This window comes from Podospora pseudopauciseta (assembly GCF_035222475.1).
Source record: "Podospora pseudopauciseta strain CBS 411.78 chromosome 2 map unlocalized CBS411.78m_2, whole genome shotgun sequence".
NCBI classification, from domain to species: domain Eukaryota; kingdom Fungi; phylum Ascomycota; class Sordariomycetes; order Sordariales; family Podosporaceae; genus Podospora; species Podospora pseudopauciseta.
The window spans coordinates 4,169,249-4,190,327 of NW_026946663.1; the positions used below are offsets into that span (position 1 = coordinate 4,169,249).

At 53.1% G+C, this 21,079-nt stretch overlaps 7 protein-coding genes across 7 annotated transcripts; 5 read left to right on the forward strand and 2 right to left on the reverse strand.

The window, feature by feature from the left end:
- Nucleotides 1-49: 49 nt before the first annotated feature.
- On the reverse strand, nt 50-3,185 carry QC763_211600 (uncharacterized protein). The gene is made up of 5 exons (XM_062910204.1): nt 2,867-3,185; nt 2,236-2,734; nt 1,216-2,168; nt 677-1,148; nt 50-615 (listed from the first exon to the last, which is right to left on the reverse strand). The coding sequence occupies exons 2-5, from the start codon at nt 2,426-2,428 to the stop codon at nt 98-100; spliced, it is 2,136 nt and encodes a 711-aa protein (XP_062769096.1). The 5' UTR covers nt 2,429-2,734; nt 2,867-3,185; the 3' UTR covers nt 50-97.
- On the forward strand, nt 2,657-4,908 carry QC763_0042650 (uncharacterized protein; the record flags this gene model as incomplete). Its single annotated transcript, XM_062905652.1, is given in 4 exon segments — nt 2,657-2,945; nt 3,022-3,352; nt 3,364-3,559; nt 3,664-4,908. The coding sequence occupies 2 exon segments, from the start codon at nt 3,371-3,373 to the stop codon at nt 4,906-4,908; spliced, it is 1,434 nt and encodes a 477-aa protein (XP_062769097.1). The 5' UTR covers nt 2,657-2,945; nt 3,022-3,352; nt 3,364-3,370.
- A 133-nt stretch (nt 4,909-5,041) lies between these two features.
- Nucleotides 5,042-8,439, forward strand: QC763_0042660 (uncharacterized protein; the record flags this gene model as incomplete). The annotated part of the gene is made up of 2 exons (XM_062905653.1): nt 5,042-6,865; nt 6,923-8,439. 2 exons carry the CDS (start codon nt 5,042-5,044, stop codon nt 7,808-7,810), a joined length of 2,712 nt encoding a protein of 903 aa, XP_062769098.1. The 3' UTR covers nt 7,811-8,439.
- A 419-nt stretch (nt 8,440-8,858) lies between these two features.
- QC763_211620 (uncharacterized protein) lies at nt 8,859-15,421 on the forward strand. Its single transcript, XM_062910205.1, has 2 exons — nt 8,859-14,502; nt 14,567-15,421. The coding sequence occupies exons 1-2, from the start codon at nt 9,338-9,340 to the stop codon at nt 14,814-14,816; spliced, it is 5,415 nt and encodes a 1,804-aa protein (XP_062769099.1). The 5' UTR covers nt 8,859-9,337; the 3' UTR covers nt 14,817-15,421.
- A 608-nt stretch (nt 15,422-16,029) lies between these two features.
- Nucleotides 16,030-18,660, forward strand: FDH1_2 (formate dehydrogenase (NAD+); the record flags this gene model as incomplete). Its single annotated transcript, XM_062910206.1, has 6 exons — nt 16,030-16,188; nt 16,261-16,875; nt 17,026-17,073; nt 17,342-17,496; nt 17,694-18,238; nt 18,290-18,660. The coding sequence occupies exons 2-6, from the start codon at nt 16,873-16,875 to the stop codon at nt 18,658-18,660; spliced, it is 1,122 nt and encodes a 373-aa protein (XP_062769100.1). The 5' UTR covers nt 16,030-16,188; nt 16,261-16,872.
- Nucleotides 18,661-18,815: 155 nt separating this feature from the next.
- On the reverse strand, nt 18,816-19,631 carry QC763_211640 (uncharacterized protein; the record flags this gene model as incomplete). Its single annotated transcript, XM_062910207.1, has 1 exon — nt 18,816-19,631. The coding sequence occupies one exon, from the start codon at nt 19,629-19,631 to the stop codon at nt 18,816-18,818; it is 816 nt and encodes a 271-aa protein (XP_062769101.1).
- A 405-nt stretch (nt 19,632-20,036) lies between these two features.
- On the forward strand, nt 20,037-21,050 carry MED6 (Mediator of RNA polymerase II transcription subunit 6; the record flags this gene model as incomplete). The annotated part of the gene is made up of 2 exons (XM_062910208.1): nt 20,037-20,471; nt 20,547-21,050. 2 exons carry the CDS (start codon nt 20,037-20,039, stop codon nt 21,048-21,050), a joined length of 939 nt encoding a protein of 312 aa, XP_062769102.1.
- Between the last annotated feature and the right edge of the window lie 29 nt (nt 21,051-21,079).

The following is a 21,079-nucleotide window of genomic DNA, read 5'->3' on the forward strand; positions in this document are numbered from 1 at the left end:
CTGTTAGGTTTGGGATGTTATGATGTACTTTGGCAGCAACATATGGCGTTTAGGAGACAACACACGATATATTCTTTTCTATGAAAGACAGTCTTTATCAGAAGTTGACGCCGGTGTATGGGCTTTGGACACTGCCAAAGCCTTGCGGACAAGCCCTTCCCAAGGCAGTGCTGCCACTCCTTATGTAGCAGATCTTCCCTGCTGCGCAAGCATCACTTGTACAGTTTGGACTCCTGATACTACTCTTCCCTTGGTAGGTGTTGAACAGACTGACCAGCCCTTTGTCCTTTTCCATGGCTTCTGTGACTCGATGCCAAAACGTGGCGTTTAGAGGTTCGCCCTCAGGCCAGTCTCCCGCTGGACTGTAGGCCTCGCGTGTAGAGTATTCCAGTTGGAAGACTGGCCCGGTACCATTGAGAGTAGTGAAGGTGTTGACGTCAGCGTAGTAAGTGTAGGCTTCGAATATTTCCCATGTGCCAGTGTCGACTTCGTACAGGCGGTAACCCGAGTTCAGGTTGGTTAACGGGGTCAATGAGGGGCCGGTCCATGCCGTAACAAGAGCATCATATGCTGTTTGTAAAGTTCCATTGTTACTGTAGAAAATGGAAACTTGGTCTGGCAAAAATTGAAGTCAGTTTGAAGGCTCTTGTAGCAATATCAAGAATTAAATACGTGCCTTCATGGGTGTGACCGAAAAACACGTTAGAAATTACATGCGGAGAGTATCGCTCAATGATTTGATAGAAAGCATCCGACCCCCCAGGGAGAGCATTTTGGCCCTGCCAGCCGGTGGGCACATGGCCCATGATCCATACCCGTTGGCCTTCGTCCTCAGCTTTCTGAAGCTCTTCCACGAGAAAGGAGAAAATTCCCGAGTAGTCTGGGTTGTCAGCATGTAGAAATGCAAAATTATTGGCTTGGTACCAAAAATCGGTGTTGATTGTAATAATCCTCAAGCCCAGCGGATGGCCAATAGAGTAGCCGCCATAATGCAAAGAAGCTTGGGTCTGAGTAGCATTGTCGATCCAACCATAGTGCTCCCAGAGCTTGGAGATATGATCGTAGTGCCAGGAGAATTGTTGGCCGAGAGGCCCGTTGCGGTCGATGGAGTGAGGACTTTCGAGGTTGGTTGGGACTGAGTCGTGGTTCTGGATTTCGTGAGTAACTTGACCACCTTCACTAGAGATAAATGGAGGAGACAACATAAAAACTCACACCAAGTGCCGCATAGATGGGCCCCCCGATGTATGCCTTGAACATTTGCCAAACGGACACCTCCGTGGAGTGCACATATTCTCTTCCGCTCGCACTTTCTATTTCATGGGCAACCAAGTCGCCACTGTACAAAGTAAACGCTGGTGGGTTCTCGATTGAAACACCAGTCAGGGGCAGAATGGATTGGAGCGCGGCAAGTGCTAGGTAGTAGGGCGAATCACACTTGTAAGAACCAAAAAGTGGTGCCGGCTGATTGATAACAGCTTGAGTTGAGTTCAAGTTCGAAAAGTGGGTTGAGGAGATCCTGCAACACATCCCAGCAGTACAGTTTGCTTCAGAACCAGTTTTGTATCGGGTGTCCAGGTGAAGGTCCGACAGGTGCAGGACCTTGACTCTTTTCCCGCTCCTGGATGGTGTTTTGGTTTTTTCCGGCCTTGGTTTTGGAAACTGGACTTTATATGGAACGACTGTAGGTGGAGGGCAGAAAGTAGGACTCAGCCAGGCGCAGATATACTGTCCATCCAGTCCCGATACATTGGCAAAAGTCAACACCTGTGTCCATGGAGCGCCGTAAGTGGCGGCCTGGTATGTCTGCTCACACACAGCTGCTGTTTGAAATCCTGTCCCAATGCAAAGGGATATCATAACCTCAGGCAACCGCGCAGGCGCAAATCTGGCCACGGTTTGACCGACCAACAGGGAAGCTGTGCATTTGGAGCAGTTGTCTGATGTGCTGGTTTCCAAGATGGCCCAGATTGAGTTGATGGCATCGTGGACTAGGGTGTTGGCATCTTTGTATGTCAGGTTGGCCAGAGCTGGGGGATACAGAATTGGGTCCAGACCATGAGTCGGTGTCCTGTCTGGGTTTGTGAGGTTAAAAGGGAAGGTCACGTTTGACACCGGGTCAATAATCACGGGTTGAGGTTGACTGTCCGTGGTCGGCCCAGGGGTGACTGATATCAAGACAGTCAAGGTCAGCTTTCGAGGATCACCCAAGGGCATACTTTTGTGACTACGAACCATAGTAGTTCTGAAACACCGAAGTCGGAAAAGCAGCAGGTACGGTGAACGCAGATAGGAGACTCGGTTCGCCATCTGTGATACTCTGCGTAGATGACACAGTAGTCCCTGAAACAACCGAGCCAGGTGATGTCCAGGAGGGGGCCAAGAGAAGAAAGAGATGAGTGATTGGCCACATTTCCAATTTTAACATGAATCAAACCTTTTTGGGTGTGAGGAGCATGACGCGAACTACATACATATCTGTGATCCCAAGTCCCTTTGCACAGGTGAGTGCTTGTGTAGCCTGGCTTGTGTGAACGGCTAGTTTCTGAGCGTTCGTCGTTACAGCCGAGTCTCAACGGCCAGAACTAGCTTCTTGCCGATGTTCCCTGTCTGCTGCCTGCTGCTTGATGAAGAGGTCATGGAATGATCTTCTTCGCAGTCTAGAGCTAAGATGTGATTCGGCCTGATAGGTAGACTCCTCTGATATCGTGGCTCACCAGAGCAGGCGGGTCATCTACTCTTCATTGTCGACTGTCGACAGTCGGCCATCAATATTTTAAGCCGCAAGGGAGCCACTGTAAGCTGGCGGGCAGGTGAAATTCTTGAGAAGACCTTGAATTAACCTGACCCGCGAGGAGAGACCTACATGTTATCTACCTTGCAGCCCACAACCTTTTCCATTTCCGTTCTTTTGCCAGCACCATTTTCTGTCAGCAAACAAGCAAGTAAGTAAACCAGCCGGGGCCGGGGCCGGGCTTGCAAACAAAGAAATAGACTGACCAGCGCCGTGAGCGAACCCAGATATCCCAGCACCAAGAACCGCTTCGACGCGAAAACAAACACTTGCAAACCCGCAACCAGAGACTTGCTTGGACGGCCCACAGCCAAGCGAAGCGCCTGAGCACGTGACCTCCCAGAGACCTCCCGAGCTAGGTAAGGCTGACCAATCAACGCGTGTACTCAATTGACAGGACCCTTGCCAAAGCGTGGCTAACTTGGTGCCAAAGGCCCGGCTGTCGCAGCCTTCCCAAATACCCAAGACAATCATCAAGGCGCTTGGTCGCCGGTCTGTAGTACGAGTTCGCGTCCCGTCGCGGAAGCCCACTGGCAGCCTTGCCCATTCTGTCAAAAGGTTGCCAAAAGGTTGCCAATGCCTGCCAGAAGAAAGGCCAAGTCCAAACCGCCCAAAGCCAGACATCGCAAGGCCACACGCGATCCCACTCCTGAAGAGGAGTACCAAATCCGCAGCATCCTCGACGAGAAGGTCGAGCGCGGCAAGCTCCTGTACTTGATAGACTGGGAGGATAGCCCCGAGGGGCAGACCTACGATCCAACCTGGGTACTTGATGATTCCTGTGCTGTTTAGCTTGCCTGTCAAAGCTTCTTGTCTTGTTCAATTCCCTGGGGACGCGCTAACCGCCATGGGGTGTTTCCTCTTCTTAGGAGCCTGCCAAGCACGTAAACGAGGTAGCCATCAACGAGTGGGAGGCCGAGAAGAAGAAGAAGAAGCTCCTCGCTGGGGAAGGTCAGGAGAGCAGAAAGCGACCAGCAAGCTCTCTGCCCGAAGCCGCCGAGGACGAGAACGAGGAAGACGACGCGAGACCTGCGAAGAGGGCCAAGGGCAACGACTCTGGCTATACATCGCCAGAGCTAGAGCTTGGGGTTGAAGTTGATAATATTCCTGACAAGGCAGGGAGGCAGCTTGTACTGGATATTCATCCGCCGTCACAAGTGGATCCTAACGACTATCAGTTGTTTACAGCATCTCAGCTCTCGTCTCAAAACAGCAGTCAGCTCGATTCCACATCCCATACCGATAGCAACGAGGCCTCATCTGGAAAGGTTCTCAGCCAGCGAACCATACCTGATTCCCAAGCCACTGGCGAGTCGGAGCTCAGTTCAACGATCCCGGAGATTGTGCTGGCTAGCCAATCGCAAGGACGGAGAGTGGGTTCTCTCGAGCGTGAGGAGCAACAAGCGTTGGATTCTCAAGTCGCGAGCGAACAATCGCAGCAGGCAGAGGGTGAGCAACAGGTCGAAGAGCACCAGCAGAAGGTGGGGCAGAGCCAGCAAGAAGAGCAACAGCGCAAGGAGCAACAAAAATCCAGCTGGGAAGAACCTCAAGTATCGAAAACGTTGGATCACGACGAGGAGACGACATCAGAGTCTCTGATACCATCGCGCCAACCTGATCCATTACATCAACCTGTCAACCACAACACGCCACAGGCGTTTCGAGACGAGAATAACCATTCACAGAGCAGCTCCGTGTCGGGGTTCTTGACGCAGCCCGACTACCCTCACCTCAGCAACGACCCCTTCGGCGGAGTGGAGTCTGCTGTGGCTGAGGCTTACCAAGGCAGCGAAGTGAATCGAGATAGTCAAGTTGCGATTAGCCAACAACGCCGCACGCCTGCACCCATCGAAAACTCCTCCATCCCAAGTGTGAGCAACGCGCCGCGAGCTGATTCACCACAGGTCACCTCACTAGAGATCTCGAGCTCCAGTTGGCAGTCGCAGCAAGCGCAGTTGGTGGATTCATTTGTGCCACTTTCGAGCCACTTGAACCAAATTCGAACTCAAAGCCAGGAGTTGAGCCAAAGGGTCGAAGAGTTCGTTCCCGAAACGGCGCAAAAAGAGAGGACTCTGGTTTCCAACAGCGAACACCACAAAACCACCTGTCAGTGATACCCGCTTGGCCAGAGCCGCAAGTTCCGGTTCTGTTCCGCCGCGCAGTTCTACCTTCCCCACTACTCAATCTCTCCCTCAACGATCAGAAACTGAAACATTACGACCAGTCTCCAACAACATTCGAATCAAAATGGGGCCAACGCCGCCATCTGGCAAGCAGTCCGACGCTGTCGTAGATCTGAGATCAGCCCTACCAGACTGGATGCTGCATCCAGAACCTGAACCAGAACCGCAGCCAGAGTTAGAGCCAGAGTTGGCAGTCCACCAGTCGCATAACCCAGAGCCTTCATTTCCAGTATCGGAAGAGGCTCAGTCGCAACCTCCACCACCCCCACAACCTCAACAATCTTCATTTCCCGTTTCGGAAGAAGCCCAGCTGCAGCACACAGAGCCTGCATTTCCAATGTCCGACATGACCCATTTACATCACCCGCAGCCGTCAATCTTATCCGAGGCCGGTCCAGGTCCAGGTCCTTCTTCTCCCTCCATTGCGGTACCAATATCAAGCCGGAGCCTTCCTCGGCGTGACGCAGTGGAAGAATTGCGAGAAGCCATCGGTCTTCACGATGGCAGTTTATTTGAGGCCTCACAAAGCCACTACCCTGAGGAAGCCCTCACGCTTTCTTCCACCGAGCTCCCTGTTATCGGCAGCCATCATCAGCACAACACCGAGATGGAGTATGAGAATCTACCAACGACAGTTGCTCCGTCGGATCTAACGACCTCTGTGGATCTCTCACACGGTGTAGGCGAAGGCCTAGCCATGTCGAACCCTCTGTTCACGGTTCACGATGTACAACCACTGGGGACCGCCGAGGTGGATTCCGATCACGACGCGGCACACGACATCGATGAAAACCCTATTGAGCTTCGACAATTCGTGGTAACCCTACCCATGGCGGCCAACACCCGGTCGCTCTATGTTGATGTTATTGCTCAAAACCTGCAGGCGATGACTGAGTTTGGCGATGTCTACTGCGAACCAGGCTTGCAAGCTCCGGACGATGCTCTGACGGCCAAGATTGATGCCTTTTTCAGGCGATTGAACGACCTGGTTGACCTCCCAGCATTCGACGACGACACATTCCATCAACTCAACTCTGAAGGCATGCTGAAGCATGCTATCAATTCCAACAGCAAGTTCTCCTTTGTCTATGAGTTTCTCAAGACGCTGCGGTGGCTCAACGACCGCATCTTAATCGTGGCACGCCCAGGAAGGACCCTGAAATACCTTGAGGAAATCGTCGCACAAGAGGTTCCCTTGTCCCAGCTGAACAAGACGTATGCAGTCTTGAGTACCGAGTCGCCGGAGCACGTCAGCGAGGCGGCCAGGGTGATTGTGGCAGAAGCTGGCCAAGATCTTTCCAAGATTGGCGGGCAACTCGATGTCGTCATTCTCTTCGACCATGAAGCCAGGCAGGTCGACCTGCCTCCCAAGCTCAGTTGCGAATCGACAATATTCCTGTCCCTCGCCACCATTTGCTCTTTGGAGCACATTTTACTACAGCTCCGTGAAATGCCTTCGTATCCCGATATGTCACCTCTGGAGATTAGCAATGCGCTTTGCCAGGTGACCGCATTGCTGGTCAGGCATCTCAAGGACCCCGAATACGCACCTCCACCTCATGAGGTTGCCGCAGCATTTGCCAGCTTTCTGGAAAACCCCGAGAACGATATTGATTACGTGTCTCAACCCCTCCCAATTAGTGTGGACGAGATGTGGGAGTCACAACCCCAAACTCAAGCTGATAATGGCGAGTTGGGTCGTCGGAAGCGTCCCTTGGATGATGACCAAGATATGATGTCGAAGCGTCGAAAGACCACGCGAGCTTCGTCCTCGGTGCCCATGTCTGAGCTGCTGAGAGACACTTTGGCGCGCCACCCTGTTAATAACGAGCGGTCGGCAGAGATGGCCGAAGTGCCGGTTGCCCAGTTGGAGGGTATGGCGTACCAAGTAAGGAAACTCCCCATGAGACTATTTTGGAGACCTAAAACTGACTGGCATTTCCAGATATTCAAGCTTGAGAACCGGGTTGACGATCTCAGCACCGTGAACGCGAAGTTGCGTGCACATACTGATCCTCTAGAGAAGGAACTTGAGTCATGGAGAGGCACCCTCAACACGCTTCACGTGAGATATACAGAAGCTCTCAACGACCGGTCCGACTTTGAGAAGGAATGCAAGCAGGCCAACAAGGTCGCGGCAGCAGCCACGGAGAAGCTCGAGAATGTCAAGGCCGAGGTCGCGTCGCTCAAGGAGCATAACAAGGCGCTTGAATTCAAGCTTGCCGAGGCCACACTGGCGATGGAACAGTCAACCGTCCCAGACATTGCCCGGTTTGCCCAGCTCGAGAAGGAACTCGCCGAAACCAAAGCCAGGGCAGAAAAGGCTGAGAAGAAGGCTGCTGCCTTGTCAAACGAAGCCGACTTTGTCCGTCAGAATTACCAGAACGCCTCCAGTTATCAACAGGAGCAGAACCACGAGATGAAGAGGCTCAGGGAAGAGATTGCAGTTCTCACTACGCGGGCCAACGAGAATATCGTCAAGATTCAGCAGATTCATGCAGCCAATGAGCTGGATTATCATCAGCGTCAACTTGCCGAACTACAGGACATGGTCCGGGATCGCGAAAGGGAGCTGGATCTTTTGAGGACGGAGAATCAACAGCTCAAGAGCGGCCGTAGGGAAACGAGGGGAGGAAGTACCCCGCGCAGCCCGCGGATAGGCGCCATGGGAGGGGTGATGCCCAGCCCGAGACCTGGAAGGGGTGGTGCTGGCAGCAGGGGGACTAGTCCTGCCGCTGCGGCGAGTTCGGATCCTGCCGTGCCCGGTATGGCCTACGCGCCGACTGGGGCGAATGGGCGGCGGCATCACCTTCGCGAACACCTTCGCGATTAGAAGAGGAGGGTAAACGATATACGTTTGATGCCCCATATCGGTCTCTTGCCATTGCGGCAAGCTCATTCACCAGTCTGTGCTTATTTATCATACGGCCATCAGTTTTCAGTCGTCATCGGACAGGACGAATGGCACAACGGCAACGTGGAAGCTCAAGGATTGCTTGGTTTACTGTACATATTTGCGTGTTTAACTTGCATTTCGTGTAATTGGGATGGGGAGTTTTCGGGATACTGGGGAAAGCATTGTATTGGGGCATAAGAGTATATACTCTGCCTCTTATTGTTCAGGCGCAGTTTACGCACCATCAAAGGGGAAATGGAGCGCAATAATCAAGTTTTATGTCGTTGGTCTCGGCTGTTTTGTTTTATTGGTTGCTGCATTTCTAGAGGAAAACTATCAAGGCAGATAAGGGAAGACTATACCGTCAGGATGGTTAGGCATGAAAGTTGTTCTGGGTGCTTGCTCTGCCGGGGAGCTGTTTGAGTTTGAGGGCAGACATGTGGTGGTTTTGTTGCAAATGATTGATTAGTTAACACCCGTGAGTAGTCGATACGTATTAGTGTTGGGGAATACAAATGAGTGTGTGTTGAGTGAAACAATCGAAGTTGCTAGTTGTTGTGTCTGCCATTCCAGCTGATGATATGAGTGGCTTGTGTGATCCCAAGTAGAATGATTGAGTAAATCCAACGTGACACTACCACCATACTGGACAAATAATCATCACTAAGACTGCTTGATTCGAAGCTAGTGCTGGCATGCGGTTGTGGAAACCTTCGGTGTGGCTGAATGATGGTGTAACTGAAACATGGTCGTCTGAGTGTGCTAAAAGAACATGAGCGAGTGGCGTAACGCCCATCTCTTGTGGTGGCATCAGCATTTCCTCCCAAATGTTGGAGAGAAATCTGATCTCTCCAAGTTCAGGGGTAGGGGGACGATGATGGTTAGGGTTACAACTACAACAACTGTAACATTTTGTCTCTGAATATCTTCTGATGTCCGAAAAATTCAGGCAACAGTAGAATTTGAGGTGCGATAGCTGTTCCAGTGCTTTCTTCCTTTCTTCGGGAGGTTTCTTTTCACCCGCGTGGGCTTTCACCTGATTACAAAGCACAGGCAACCTGGTGGGCTTCCAGCGTCGTTGCTCCGAGGGCGGGCGGCGATAAGAGGGTGATAAGGCGCATTGCCTGCCGCTGAGACGCCCAACGTCACTGGCCTCGCCGCCTCATCTGCAGCCTGCAGCCTTGGTGTCTTCTGGTCCCTCAAGGTGCAGCAGCTGAGCAAGCTCAAGCCCCTCCAAGGGCTCTATCGGTCAACGAACTCCTAGGACTTTTCGATCTCTTTCCTTTAAGCTTTCGCCTTGTTTTCCTTTCGACTTTTACAGCTAGAGAAGAAGAAGAGAACACATTTCACGATCGGATTTCTTATAATACAGTTTGTTTCCCTTCCGAGCACCCCAGTAATACAACCTTGTCGGCATCGGCCCCAGGACACCAATACCGATATTCCAGCCGCTTTTGAAAAGCCATGGACTACGCACGGCTTCGTGCGCAAGCCTTGAGCAATGGTGACGACGAAGAAGCGGTCACTGTCGATACCCGCGCCCTAATCGACAAGGTATTGGCGAGATACTCTGGGGAGTGGACGACCCTCCGAGAGCTGATCCAGAACGCCGCCGATGCACAAGCTACCACAGTCAAGGTCAAGTTCGAGACAATACCCTCGATCAGCGTCCCGCTTCCACAGACGACGAACCAGTCCGAGGTGCTTAAACATGCCGTCCAGAATCATACCCTCCGACGATTGGTGGTGCAGAACGATGGCCAGCCGTTTACAAAGACAGACTGGGCGAGACTGAAGAGGATTGCGGAGGGAAACCCGGATGAGACCAAGATTGGCGCTTTTGGGGTTGGGTTCTACAGTGTCTTTGCCGACTGCGAGGAGCCATTTGTCAGCTCGGGAAGCGAGGCGATGGCGTTTTACTGGAAGGGGAACGCGCTGTTTACGAAGAAGTATTCGCTGCCGCAGGAGCAGGTGACCAAGGACACGGCTTTTATTCTGGACTACAGGAATACGACGACGCCGCTGCCGAATTTGCTGTCGGTTAGCCAGTTCCTTGCTACCAGTTTGACGTTTGTTGCGTTGGACAGTGTGGAGTTTTGGATTGATGACTGGAGGATATTGTCACTTCAGAAGAAGTCGTCACCAAGCTTGGGGGTTCCCATTCCGAGGGATTTGGAGACGAGAGCACAGGGAGGGCTCATGAAGCTGAAGGCGGCCGGCCGCACAAGCACACAGATTGATGGGACGTTTATGAGTGTTATTGGGTGGAAGCCCCAGGCGGTTGCGGCCAATAGGAACAATGAGCAGCATGTTTCTGAGATGCCCTCACTCAGGAGTTTCTTCTCGAAGCTTACTTCGGCTACTTCCCAGGCGGCGGGACTGAGAGGAAAGGCTGCTAGGGAGGAGCAGGTTGTACAGGATTCCATTGCCGAAGATCTCACGGCTTTGTCGACATCGACCATTTTTCTTCGGGTTACTGCGGCTACGATCGAGACGAATGTTGGTGCCAACTTTTCTGCTGAGCTAGAGCGAGCTACCAAGAAACCGCCACCTAAGGAGACGAAGTTGTCGATTTTGACTTCGTCATATGATGAGACTGTTGCGTCGGAGATGTCTGCCTCCAGCCAGGCTGCCAAGGTGGCCGATATCTTTGCGTCGGTTTTGCCTAGCAAGAAGCCGGGTGGTCGTGTCTTCATTGGTTTCCCAACTGCCCAGACAACTGGTGCTGGTATGCATATTTTTGCGCCCTCGGTTATCCCGACTGTCGAGCGCGAGGCTATCGATCTAAATGCTCGATGGGTACGGACATGGAATCAGGATATGTTGCGCGTGGCAGGCATTCTTTCCCGTCTCGCTTTTATCAACGAGATGGCGGACCTGGATGAGAAGCTCAAGCGACTGCCTACCGACAACAAAAAGGGGCCACCGCTGGCTGATGTGGAGAAGTTCGCGCCAGAGGCTCTCCATATCCTCAAGACATACACCTTTTTGGACTCTACGCCTAGCGCTCAGGTGGGCGAGCTCATTGAAGAGGCTTTTTGGACTGCCTGGAAGCGTCCTACGATTGAGGTGTTTTCGTCGAGAGGTGTCCTGTCCACCTCCAAGGTCCGAAACTCGTCTGAGGAGGTCAGCAAGTTTGTTGGAGGAATTCCGGTTATTCTAAACTCGATGAAGAATGATCCGTTCATCAAAAAGTTGATCGAGTTTGAGCTGATCAAGGATGTCACTGTTGACGATATCTGTCAAGAGCTGGGCTCAAAGGCGATGGACAAGGACCAGCTTCGACATTTTATTCAGTGGATTTCGAATGCCGCTGCCGCTGTAGATTATTCTCAGCCCGACCTTAGACGACTCTTGGATGTTGCTGTTGCGACTGTTAGTGAGGGTGGTGACTCGGGTGAGATAGTCACACTGGGCACGATTTTGTTCTACCACAACAAGAACATTCCTGCGACGCTCCCAGTGCCGCCGACTTGCTTGCCACATGCCTTTACGGCTGGTATTCCTGAGGTCAAGCTTCGCGCTCTCGGGTGGGAGCCTCTGGGGATTGTGCCGTGGCTTCGGTTTTTGATTGAATCTGCCGGACAAAAGGAGGAGCAGAATCTGATGAAGAATGCTTCGTTCGCGGTTCAGGTCTTGACGGTGCTTTCAAAGAGCTGGGATAACCTCAGCCCAAGCTCAAAGTCCTCGGTCGAGTCGGCGTTGCGGAACATCACGGTTATGCCGACCAAGATGGGCATGAAGAAGCCAAACGAAGCTTTCTTTCCCTCTGTCAAGTTGTTTGATGATCTGCCAACGCTCGAGGGGTGTGCCAATGTCAAGGAGAAATTCCTCACGACCCTTGGAGTGAGAAAGACAGTTGATCTGGACACCATCTTCACGCGGCTGTTGAGTCCAACACCTACTTCTGCCGGAGGAGCCGCGCCACGATGGAGCCATATGGAACTTATTCGGTACCTTGCTTCGGTCGAAGCGGATATCCCTGCTGCTGACTTGAAGAAGCTGAGAGAGTCAGCTCTCTGCCCTGCCGAAGATGGACCTCGTGGCATGGAGCCCGCAAAGGGCACGTCACGTCTCTACAAGGTTTCTGAGCTATTCGAGCCAAAGGATACGCTCCGGGCTTTGCGGTTGCCTATTATCCAATGGCCTGGACCTCCAGGTAGCTTCAGGGCCACCGGCAAAGAGGGGCGATTCCTCGCCACGCTTGGTCTGCGACCTTATCCTTCGGTCTCTGAGTTGGTGGACATGATGGCTTCAACAGACGAGGAGCTTCGGAGAAAATCTATGACCTACTTTATTCAGAACCACTCGGTCAATGGGTATGCTGTCTTTGACATCTCCAAGACTCCCAAGGCTATCCTCCCGATTGAGGGTGATGAGGAGGCGCTGGTTTCCCCATCGCAGTGCTTTGTCAATGAGCGGGCTTCTGTTCTTGGTCACAAGATCCTCCGGAGACAGCTTCATGACCATGCGCCGAAGTTTGGTGTTCGGCGCGACCCCGACATGGCGCGTTGCGTCGACAGGCTCTTGGCCAACCCGCCCAAGGACCGCAGTAATGCTATTGCTCTCTTTGAGTACTTTGCCAGTCGGCTCGCGGACCTTGACATGAGCGCCCTGGCGAAGCTGAAGAATGCTGCCATCGTCCCGGTGGTGAGAAAGAAGGGCACATCGTTTGGATTCGGCATCAAGGCAGAGGAGTCGATTGTCTATGTCAAGCCCCAAAACTGTTACCTTGGCAACTCGACCACCTACGGGGACATCTTTGACTTTGTTGACTTTGGTCAGAACGCCAATGCGTTCTTGTTCAAGTGCGGGGCGCGGACGGAGCCGACAAAGCATGAGATTGCCACGCTGGCGTGCAGTGAGCCGGCCCGGCTGCTGAGTGTGATGCAGAGTCCGGATAGGTATCTGAGTCTGCTGAGATCGCTGGCTGATGACTGGAGCACGTTGAGGAAGGATAAGGAGTTGATTAGGAAGATGAGGTCGTCGGCTTGGTTGCTGGGGTCGATGGAGTTGGCGACTAGTAAGCCGAAGGAGTCGGATGATACGAGCTATGAGGAGGAGGATGCGCCGGTGAAGCATTATGTATTGGCTGCGCCGGCTGATATTGTCATTTTGGATGATTACATCAGTTACAGGCTCTTTAAAGAGTCGCTACTGTGTGCGCCGGAGGATGAAGCCCTTGAAGCTTTTTACCAGGCGCTTGGGTCCGAGAACTTGGGGAGTCGAGTCAAGGAGCATATTCTGGTTGGCACCAAGAGATCGAGACAGGATGGAGCAGAGTGGCTGAGAAAGCATGTGATTGAGCGGTCCAAGATCTTCTTGCATGAATATGCGAAGGACAAGCGGGAGCTGGTCAAGAGGGATGCGAAGTGGTTGGAGGCGAATCTTCAGGTCATTTCTGTGTCTTCGGTTGGACTGAGGCGGTCGCTTCAGGGACACAACAAGTATCATCAGGAGAAGCGCTCTGCGGCTAGTACCCAGGGCGACAACTGCTGGATCCTATATGTTGCGGCTGAACATAAAGATGATAAGCCGGACATGTACCAGGTCGGGCAGGCCATCTGCCAACTTTTGCTCAACAGGCCGAATCAGTCGGCCTACTTCTTTTTTGAGCCGTTCCTGAAGCTTGGGTTGCTTCAGTTACGGGATCGTGGGTACAATGTCGATCGTATCCTGCGTGCCAAGGCTGCTGAGGCCAGGATCGCGGAGGAAGCGAGACGCAAGGCTCTCGAGGCAGAACAGAGCAAGATTCGGGAGCGGGAACAGGAGTGGGAACAGAATCGTGCGGCAGAGGCTGCTCGTCAAGAGGTTAAGACGCCCACTCGTGATCAGATGCCTGGTGCCTTCCACGATTCACCCGAAGATGACCATGCTTTGGCTCCTCCGCCGCAACAACAGAAATACAGAAGGGGCTTCTTTTCTGATTTGACCAGACGGCTGGGACTGGACACCGGGGATGACGGCGAGCAACAAAGGCAACTCGAAAACTTTGCACCTCCCTCCCAACCTGAACGAGACACCAAACGCCCTGTCTCCTCGGGAGAAAACAAAACCCGCAAAGCAGACGACGGCCGCGTCACCTCCCCAGCAGTTGTCCAGCAAAACCTGCTCAACGCGATCAACTCGACCCGCGCTCACGACTCGACCAGCCTCTTCTCTCCCCCTACCGAGAGGGAAGTCAAAGAAAAGGCTGTCTACTGCGACACCACCCCGGCACAAAACATCACTTTCGCGGCGGAGGCTCCCCGCGGAATGCGAGTCTTTATCTCCAAAGACATCTCCACTGACGCCTCAACCTTTTTGGCGAACAATATCGCCGAAATCAAGCAGTTTGAGCTGTTGCTGAGTGACTGCGGGGAGATTTACCGGTTGCCGGCGAAGGCGCTACATATCTTTTATGATGAAACGGGTGGGACGATTGCTTTTAATGCAAACGGGAGTGTGTTTTGCAATTTGAGGTTTTTTAACCAGCTTCATCGTGCTATGGGGGATAATGGGATAGGGGTGGAGAGGGAGCTGAAGGGGCAGAAGAGGGTGGAGGCTACGACTTGGTGGTGGGTTGTGTTGGCGCATGAGCTGGCGCATAATCTGGTGAGGGAGCATGATGCGAAGCATAGTTATTATACGTAAGTTCTCACTAGGGGGTTGGGATGGGTATGGATGAATGGGGGCTAACATTGGGGATGACAGGGAGAGTTTTATTCAGCAGTATTTTCCGAGCATGATGGCCAAGGCTGTGGGTTGGATGGCTGAGGGTGGGAATGCTGGGAGTGCCTCCGGGGGTGGTTCGGCTTTGCCATCCTCGGGGAGACAGCAGGGTGTTCCTAGGGCCGGTACGCAGCAGAGCACCGCTAGTACTGCTGCTGCTGCTCCGCCGCCGCCGTATACCGAGGACGATTTGCGGGGGCAGCAGCCGAGTAACGGGGCTAGTTATTGGTGAGGATGAGGTGAGGGTGCTGTTGGGATAGAGTATGCAGGACATTGGAGTTCTGGTTTAGACACAGAGGGCTGGCTGGCTATACATGAGCACGGAGCAATGGTTTCTGGATTCTTTTGCGGGAATTTCGGGATGGAATAGGATAAGACTTGATGGGTTCGGATAGGAACTGGATTAGTGCATACCGCAGTAGGTAGGAATACATGTAAACACTATTAGATGAAGATCAGATGTTGGCGTCGGGGTGTGCTCGGTGTGCTGTTTGTGCACTGGGTAAGAGCGGGAGGCGAGGATGTTTTGTGTTATGAGAGAGTGTGGCGCTAGGATATTGCTTTGCCCCTGACAGGCACAAGACCTCCGTGGTTTCGGGGTGGGTTCCGGGATAAGTTCTTCCAGTGTCAGCTTCCGGACTCTTGAACGACAGGTCCGGTAGGCATGTACCTTGTGGGCGGAATGGCAGTTCGGACATGCGACGAACTTTGACAGGAAGCTTATTGTGCATTCAGTCTCGGTGGTTGCTCGGGGTGTTTCTTATTTCTAGATGGCGAATGGTTGTCATCAGGAGGTTGATGGCACTAGGTAGTGAGTGTGTGGGCATCACGGTGTCGGCAATAGTACACACAAGTTAGGTATCCAAGTACGTAGGTGCTCAACCATCCCTGAATTGACAACTTTGTTATGATTTATCTATTTCGGGATGAACTTACCCCCGCACAAAACACACCTCTTCCACCACGCTCACACTTGTAACCGAGAGACAACTCTTTCCTAGGAGAGTATTCTGTGATCAAAAAGGCCGATTACTACCATGTTATTATTTTTGTAGGGCGTACCTAACGTGAATGATGGGAGTTTGAATGTCCGACGTTAGCCATACTGATACGTTACCCCGCTTCGGGGCGTCATTGAAGAAAGGGAAGAGCGGGGCAGGGGGGATGGGATGTAAGGGGGGCGTTAGTCGTACTCGGCGGGGGGCCAAATGCCGAGTGAAGACCGAGAATGCGGTTCGTTTTGAAGTACCGGAAACCACCAGGCACGGGAATGGACTGACCGAGCGGTTGAAGAGAGACAGTGCGTTGCAGATGTCACTTTGATGATGGGAAGGTTTTTTGGTGAGGGGTTAGTGAGGACCTTGAGGGGTTGAGGTGACGGGATGGTCTGTGTGAATTGGGCATCGGATCGGAGGGTCAAACGGCGAACTACACCTATGATCGATGTATGGCCTTGAGGTTGACCTCGGCTCTCAACCTTATCGTCATTGAATCCTTTTCAGAGTGCTTTGCCTGTTGCTCTGGTACTGATTTCATACTCTGGATGAGAGATACTCAACATTCAGCGGTTGAGTTGAGGTTCTTTCTTCCTTCGGGTGTACACAGTAAGTCCAGTCCTCCTAGTTTTCAAGCGTGTGACATTCCCCCAATTCATCCACCCGTCCATTGACGAATAGGAAACCGATTGGCAAATACCATCATCAACTGTATGAATTGGGGGCGTTGTCTGGTTCTGTTCCACATTCCCGAATCCCTTGTTTTTTCCCTCCAACCAACCGCCTTCCTTTCTTCCCTTCCAAGATGAGGGGAATGACCGTTAGAGGTCGCTTCGGGAGTCGATCGAACGTGATACACGATCGGTTTTTGCTGAGAGCGAAGAGGAGGAGGAGAAAGGCATGGCAGATGATCACGAACTAACTAATCAAACTGCTAATCGCTAGAGAAAGGGGGGCAATCACTTGGATGCATAAATACTCGCTGCTTCTTTCCCTCTTCTCAAAATATCAACCCCCTTCTCTTGCTCATTCTTTCTTCAATCTCAATTCAATTACTCCCCGGTGCTTGTTCTGCGTCAAGGTAACAGTACCACCACTTACACGCAACAGATATACATCGTACGTCCCGTCCCGTCCTTTACAACTCCCGTCTCGCCGAGTCCAACCATCTCAGAATCTATATAAAGAGATCAACTTCTCTCCCGCCCTCCCGTTTGATCCTCGACCTGCCGGTACTCTTGGTTCATTCAACTTCTATTTCACACACTTCTTCTTCAACAGTAACAAGTCAAAATGGTATTCTTCCTCCCCCGTCTGGCCTCTCGTTCTTCTTCTTCTTTTGCCCTCCTCCCTTCCCTACTACGATCCTCCCTTTCGATCCCTCGTCCCGTTGCTACTCGGCTTCTCTTCCAACAAACCCGCCTGCTAACGACGCAACGTGAAAAGGTCAAAGTACTTGCCGTTCTGTACGATGGTGGGAAGCACGCTGAGGAGGTAACCAAACCGCCCCTTTCCTTCCTTTCTTTTCTTACCCTCTCCTCTCCTCTTCTCAACTTTCGCAGTATGGAGGAATGTCAAATGCGGGGTCTGGTGGTTCAATCTGGGGAAGCACACCACACCTACCTCAGAGTGGTCTCGGCATACATCGGGGAAGTGGGGCAAACATGCAATGGCGGGATACCCCATCCCGTGCCGTGTGTTCGGCGCCGGTGGCATGTGGGTTGTGTAAAGGGAGTCGAAGGCTGACGGAACACAAAAATAGGTCCCCGGCCTCCTAGGCACCACCGAGAACGAGCTCGGAATCCGCAAGTGGCTCGAGGACCAGGGCCACACTCTGGTGACGACTTCTGACAAGGAGGGGGAGAACTCTACTTTTGACAAGGAGTTGGTCGACGCCGAGGTTATCATTACTACTCCGTATGTCTCTCTCTCTCTCTCTCTCTCTCTCTCTCTCTCTCTCTCTCTCTCTCTCTCTCTCTCTCTCTCTCTCTCTCTCTCTCTCTCTCTCTCTCTCACACACACACACACACACACACACACACACACACACACAAAAAAAAAAAGGGGGTCTGATGAGCCGCACAAGATGTTGATGCTTTGATACAACAAAACAGATTCCACCCCGGCTACCTCACCGCCGAGCGCCTCGCCAAGGCAAAGAAGCTCAAGCTCGCCATCACGGCCGGCATCGGCTCCGACCATGTCGACCTCAACGCCGCCAACAAGACCAACGGCGGTATCACGGTTGCCGAAGTCACCGGCTCCAACGTTGTTTCCGTTGCCGAGCACGTCGTCATGACCATCCTTGTTCTTGTCAGGAATTTCGTCCCCGCTCACGAGATGATTGAGCAAGGTCGTTGGGATGTTGCCGAGGCGGCCAAGAATGAGTTTGATCTCGAGGACAAGGTCGTCGGTACCGTGGCTGTTGGCCGCATCGGTGAGCGTGTGCTCCGCCGCCTCAAGGCGTTTGACTGCAAGGAGCTTCTCTACTACGACTATCAGCCTCTGAGCCCTGAGAAGGAGAAGGAGATTGGCTGCCGCAGGGTGGACTCGCTCGAGGAGATGCTTGCCCAGTGTGATGTTGTCACAATCAACTGCCCTCTTCACGAGAAGACCAAGGGATTGTTTAACAAGGATTTGATTGCCAAGATGAAGCCTGGTATGTTTTTCTGATGTCAGGACTAAGAAGGTGATAGCTAACAGATGATAGGCTCATGGCTCGTCAACACTGCCCGTGGCGCCATTGTCGTCAAGGAGGACGTCGCCGAGGCGCTCAAGTCTGGCCACCTCCGCGGCTATGGCGGTGATGTCTGGTTCCCCCAGCCCGCTCCTGCCGACCACGTACTGCGGACGGCCAAGAACCCTTTTGGTGGTGGCAACGCCATGGTCCCCCACATGTCTGGTACTTCGCTCGATGCCCAGAAGAGGTACGCTCTCGGCACCAAGTCCATATTGGAGAGTTACCTATCGGGCAAGTTCGACTACAAGCCTGAGGATCTGATTGTACACGGCGGTGATTATGCCACCAAGGCTTATGGTGAGCGGGCCAAGCTTGTCAAGAAGGATGTCGCTGGTGCGTAAAGTGGTTGTTGAGGGCGGCGAATGGGATTTTTAGCAAGCACGGGACTTGGAAGCCTCACACAGGTGGCTGACCGCGGCTTTTTATAAGATATGAAGAATATGATATCGTTAATTCACATATGGGACCGATGCCTGTGAAGATAAGCTGTGAATACTCAGCGCCGGTCCCGACTTCTGCTGCGCCGGCGATCGTGGTGTCTGGACCTTTCGTGCCTATCTCTGCTCCGGCTTCGACTTCTACTCCGGTGTCTGCGCTGGCCGGATTCGCGGGTGAATCTAGGTCCATCATTGTCGTCTTGTCTTGATCTGTGGCTGCGGCTGTGTCGATCATGGTCGCGTTCTGGGCTGCGACTCCTCCGGCGGTGTCTTCGCTCTTTGTCTTCCCCGTCTGGCCTGTCCCGTCTTCGTTCCCTGCTGCGACTGCGATCACGATGACCATCCCGGCTCCTGTGTCTCCTCCTGTGTCGTCTTTCCGAGTACTCGTCTCTATCGCGATGCCAGTGCCGATGTCTGTGTTCCCTGTCACCCTTGTCTCGCGGCGCCTCTGACCCCTTCTTATCCTCCTCCTCCTCCTCCTCCTCATACATAGGTGCCCTCGCAGGCCCCTTGACTACCATTGCCGATGGTCCATCTGCCGGTACCTCCACCGCATTCGCCCCGCTGGCATTCCTCACCGGGGGAGGTAGCCCTAGAGCCAGCGCAATCGCGTCCTCCTCGGCCTCCTTGATCTTGCGAATCTCATCGCGGCGCTCGCGGGCTGCTCTCTCTTCCTCTGTCTCGTTCGAGTCGGCGGCGGTGGCGTCGGCTTTGGCATACCAGTTGAGGTCTCTGCCTTTGGCCCAACGGCCCACGGGGGCTTTGAGGGAGTGGCCTAGGTAATTTTCTCTGTGGGCCGAGGTGGCTACTTCGTCCCAGGAGAAGTTGACGCCGCCGCGAGAGCCGGTTTTGCGAACTGTGGAGAGGAGGTCCATGGCAGATAGTTGCAGGGTTGTTGGTGGGGGAGATAGATGGTTGGAAGGTTGCAACTTCCGGGGTTGGGTGTTTGTGAATGTTGACAGGAGGGAAGTCGCGACGTCAGAAAGTCGTTGAACTGGGGAAGGTGCCAAGAATGTGCATCCTGGGGGCTTGCAGGCTGCCCCACTTACCCAACGTTCTGGAAGGTGGCAGGGGTCTGCGGGGCATCGGGACTGCAGGGGAGCTGCCCGCCGCTGTTCACTTTCTGGAGCTCTCTTCTTCTGCTGATTGAAACTCGAAACTTTACAACCATCTTCTCGACCAAACTCCCTTGACCAACAATATTCTCCCCCTTCTTCTTCTACTTGGACGAGTAGCTTACCTTCTATCATCACAAGCAAAATTCTAAGCGGCAGTGCACAATGGCAACCACCTCCTCCAGGAGCGATCCTCTGGATGAGATCCGCTTCACCGGCCCAGTCGAGTTCGAGGGGGGCATCCACAACAACAGTGTGCTCTACTACTTCGCTACCTCGCCCTTTTACGACAAGACCTCCAACAATGAGGTTCTCTTCCAGCAAGGTCTCAACAATCCCAACATGATGCAATTCCTGGCCACCCGAGAGGCTTTTGAGGGCCGCTTGCGCACCATGTCTGGCCTCGAGTTCATCGTTGCCCAGGAGCCAGCCGAGACAGGCCCCGGCGCGGGAACTGGCGTCTGGGTAATCAACAAACAGACACGCCGCAAGAGAAGAGAGGGCGAGGAGGATGAGATCGCTGTCCACTCGGTATACTATATTGTTGGAGAGCATATTCACATGGCTCCCAGCTTTGCTGACATCATGAGCGCTCGACTCGTAAGTTTGCTGATCTTCTTTCGGCTGCCTGCTGGGCCTCGACACGATGCTAATCATTGTGATTGCGATGTACAGGCAACCATCTCCAACTTCCTCAGCAATATTCTTCCGTCTTCAGCTTCCGTCCAAGCCTGGTCTCCTGCAACTGGCCGCGTCTACAACCAACCCTCCACTACCACGGCAGGCTCCAATTCTGTCAAAGCTATCACGGCCTCTGCTCAGCAACAATCTCAAGGTTCAAGACAACAGAGCGACATCGGTCTCCCCACAACCCGAGACTTTGAAAAAGCTCTCTATCTTCATGAGCAATACGGCGATCAGTACATGGATGAGAACCCCATCACCGGACGGCCGGGCGAATTTCACCTCTCCTCCACCGGCAGAGCCAAAGTTAACCTCTCTGCGGCTGCGGCTGCCAAGCCATTACCAGTCAAGCTCCCGACAATCAACACCAAAGTGGCCGACAGTCCTCTCACATCAAAACCCACGGGCAAGGAGACCAAAAGCCCCAAAATCCCGGGCGGTCCGGGGAAGCTCAAGAGGAGGAAGAGCAGCAAAGCTGCTGTTACCCCGTCATAGAGTAATAGGAATTCGCCTTCCTCAAAGGG

Excerpts from the sequence above, each read along its gene's own strand:
- QC763_211600 (XM_062910204.1), bottom strand. The coding sequence starts at position 2,428 with ATGTTAAAATTGGAAATGTGGCCAATCACTCATCTCTTTCTTCTCTTG. Across the intron at positions 1,149-1,215 it reads CCATCTATGCGGCACTTGGT|AACCACGACTCAGTCCCAAC; the intron begins GTGAGTTTTTAT and ends CACGAAATCCAG. Across the intron at positions 616-676 it reads TTTCGGTCACACCCATGAAG|ACCAAGTTTCCATTTTCTAC; the intron begins GCACGTATTTAA and ends AATTTTTGCCAG.
- QC763_211620 (XM_062910205.1), top strand. The coding sequence starts at position 9,338 with ATGGACTACGCACGGCTTCGTGCGCAAGCCTTGAGCAATGGTGACGAC. Across the intron at positions 14,503-14,566 it reads GCGAAGCATAGTTATTATAC|GGAGAGTTTTATTCAGCAGT; the intron begins GTAAGTTCTCAC and ends TGGGGATGACAG.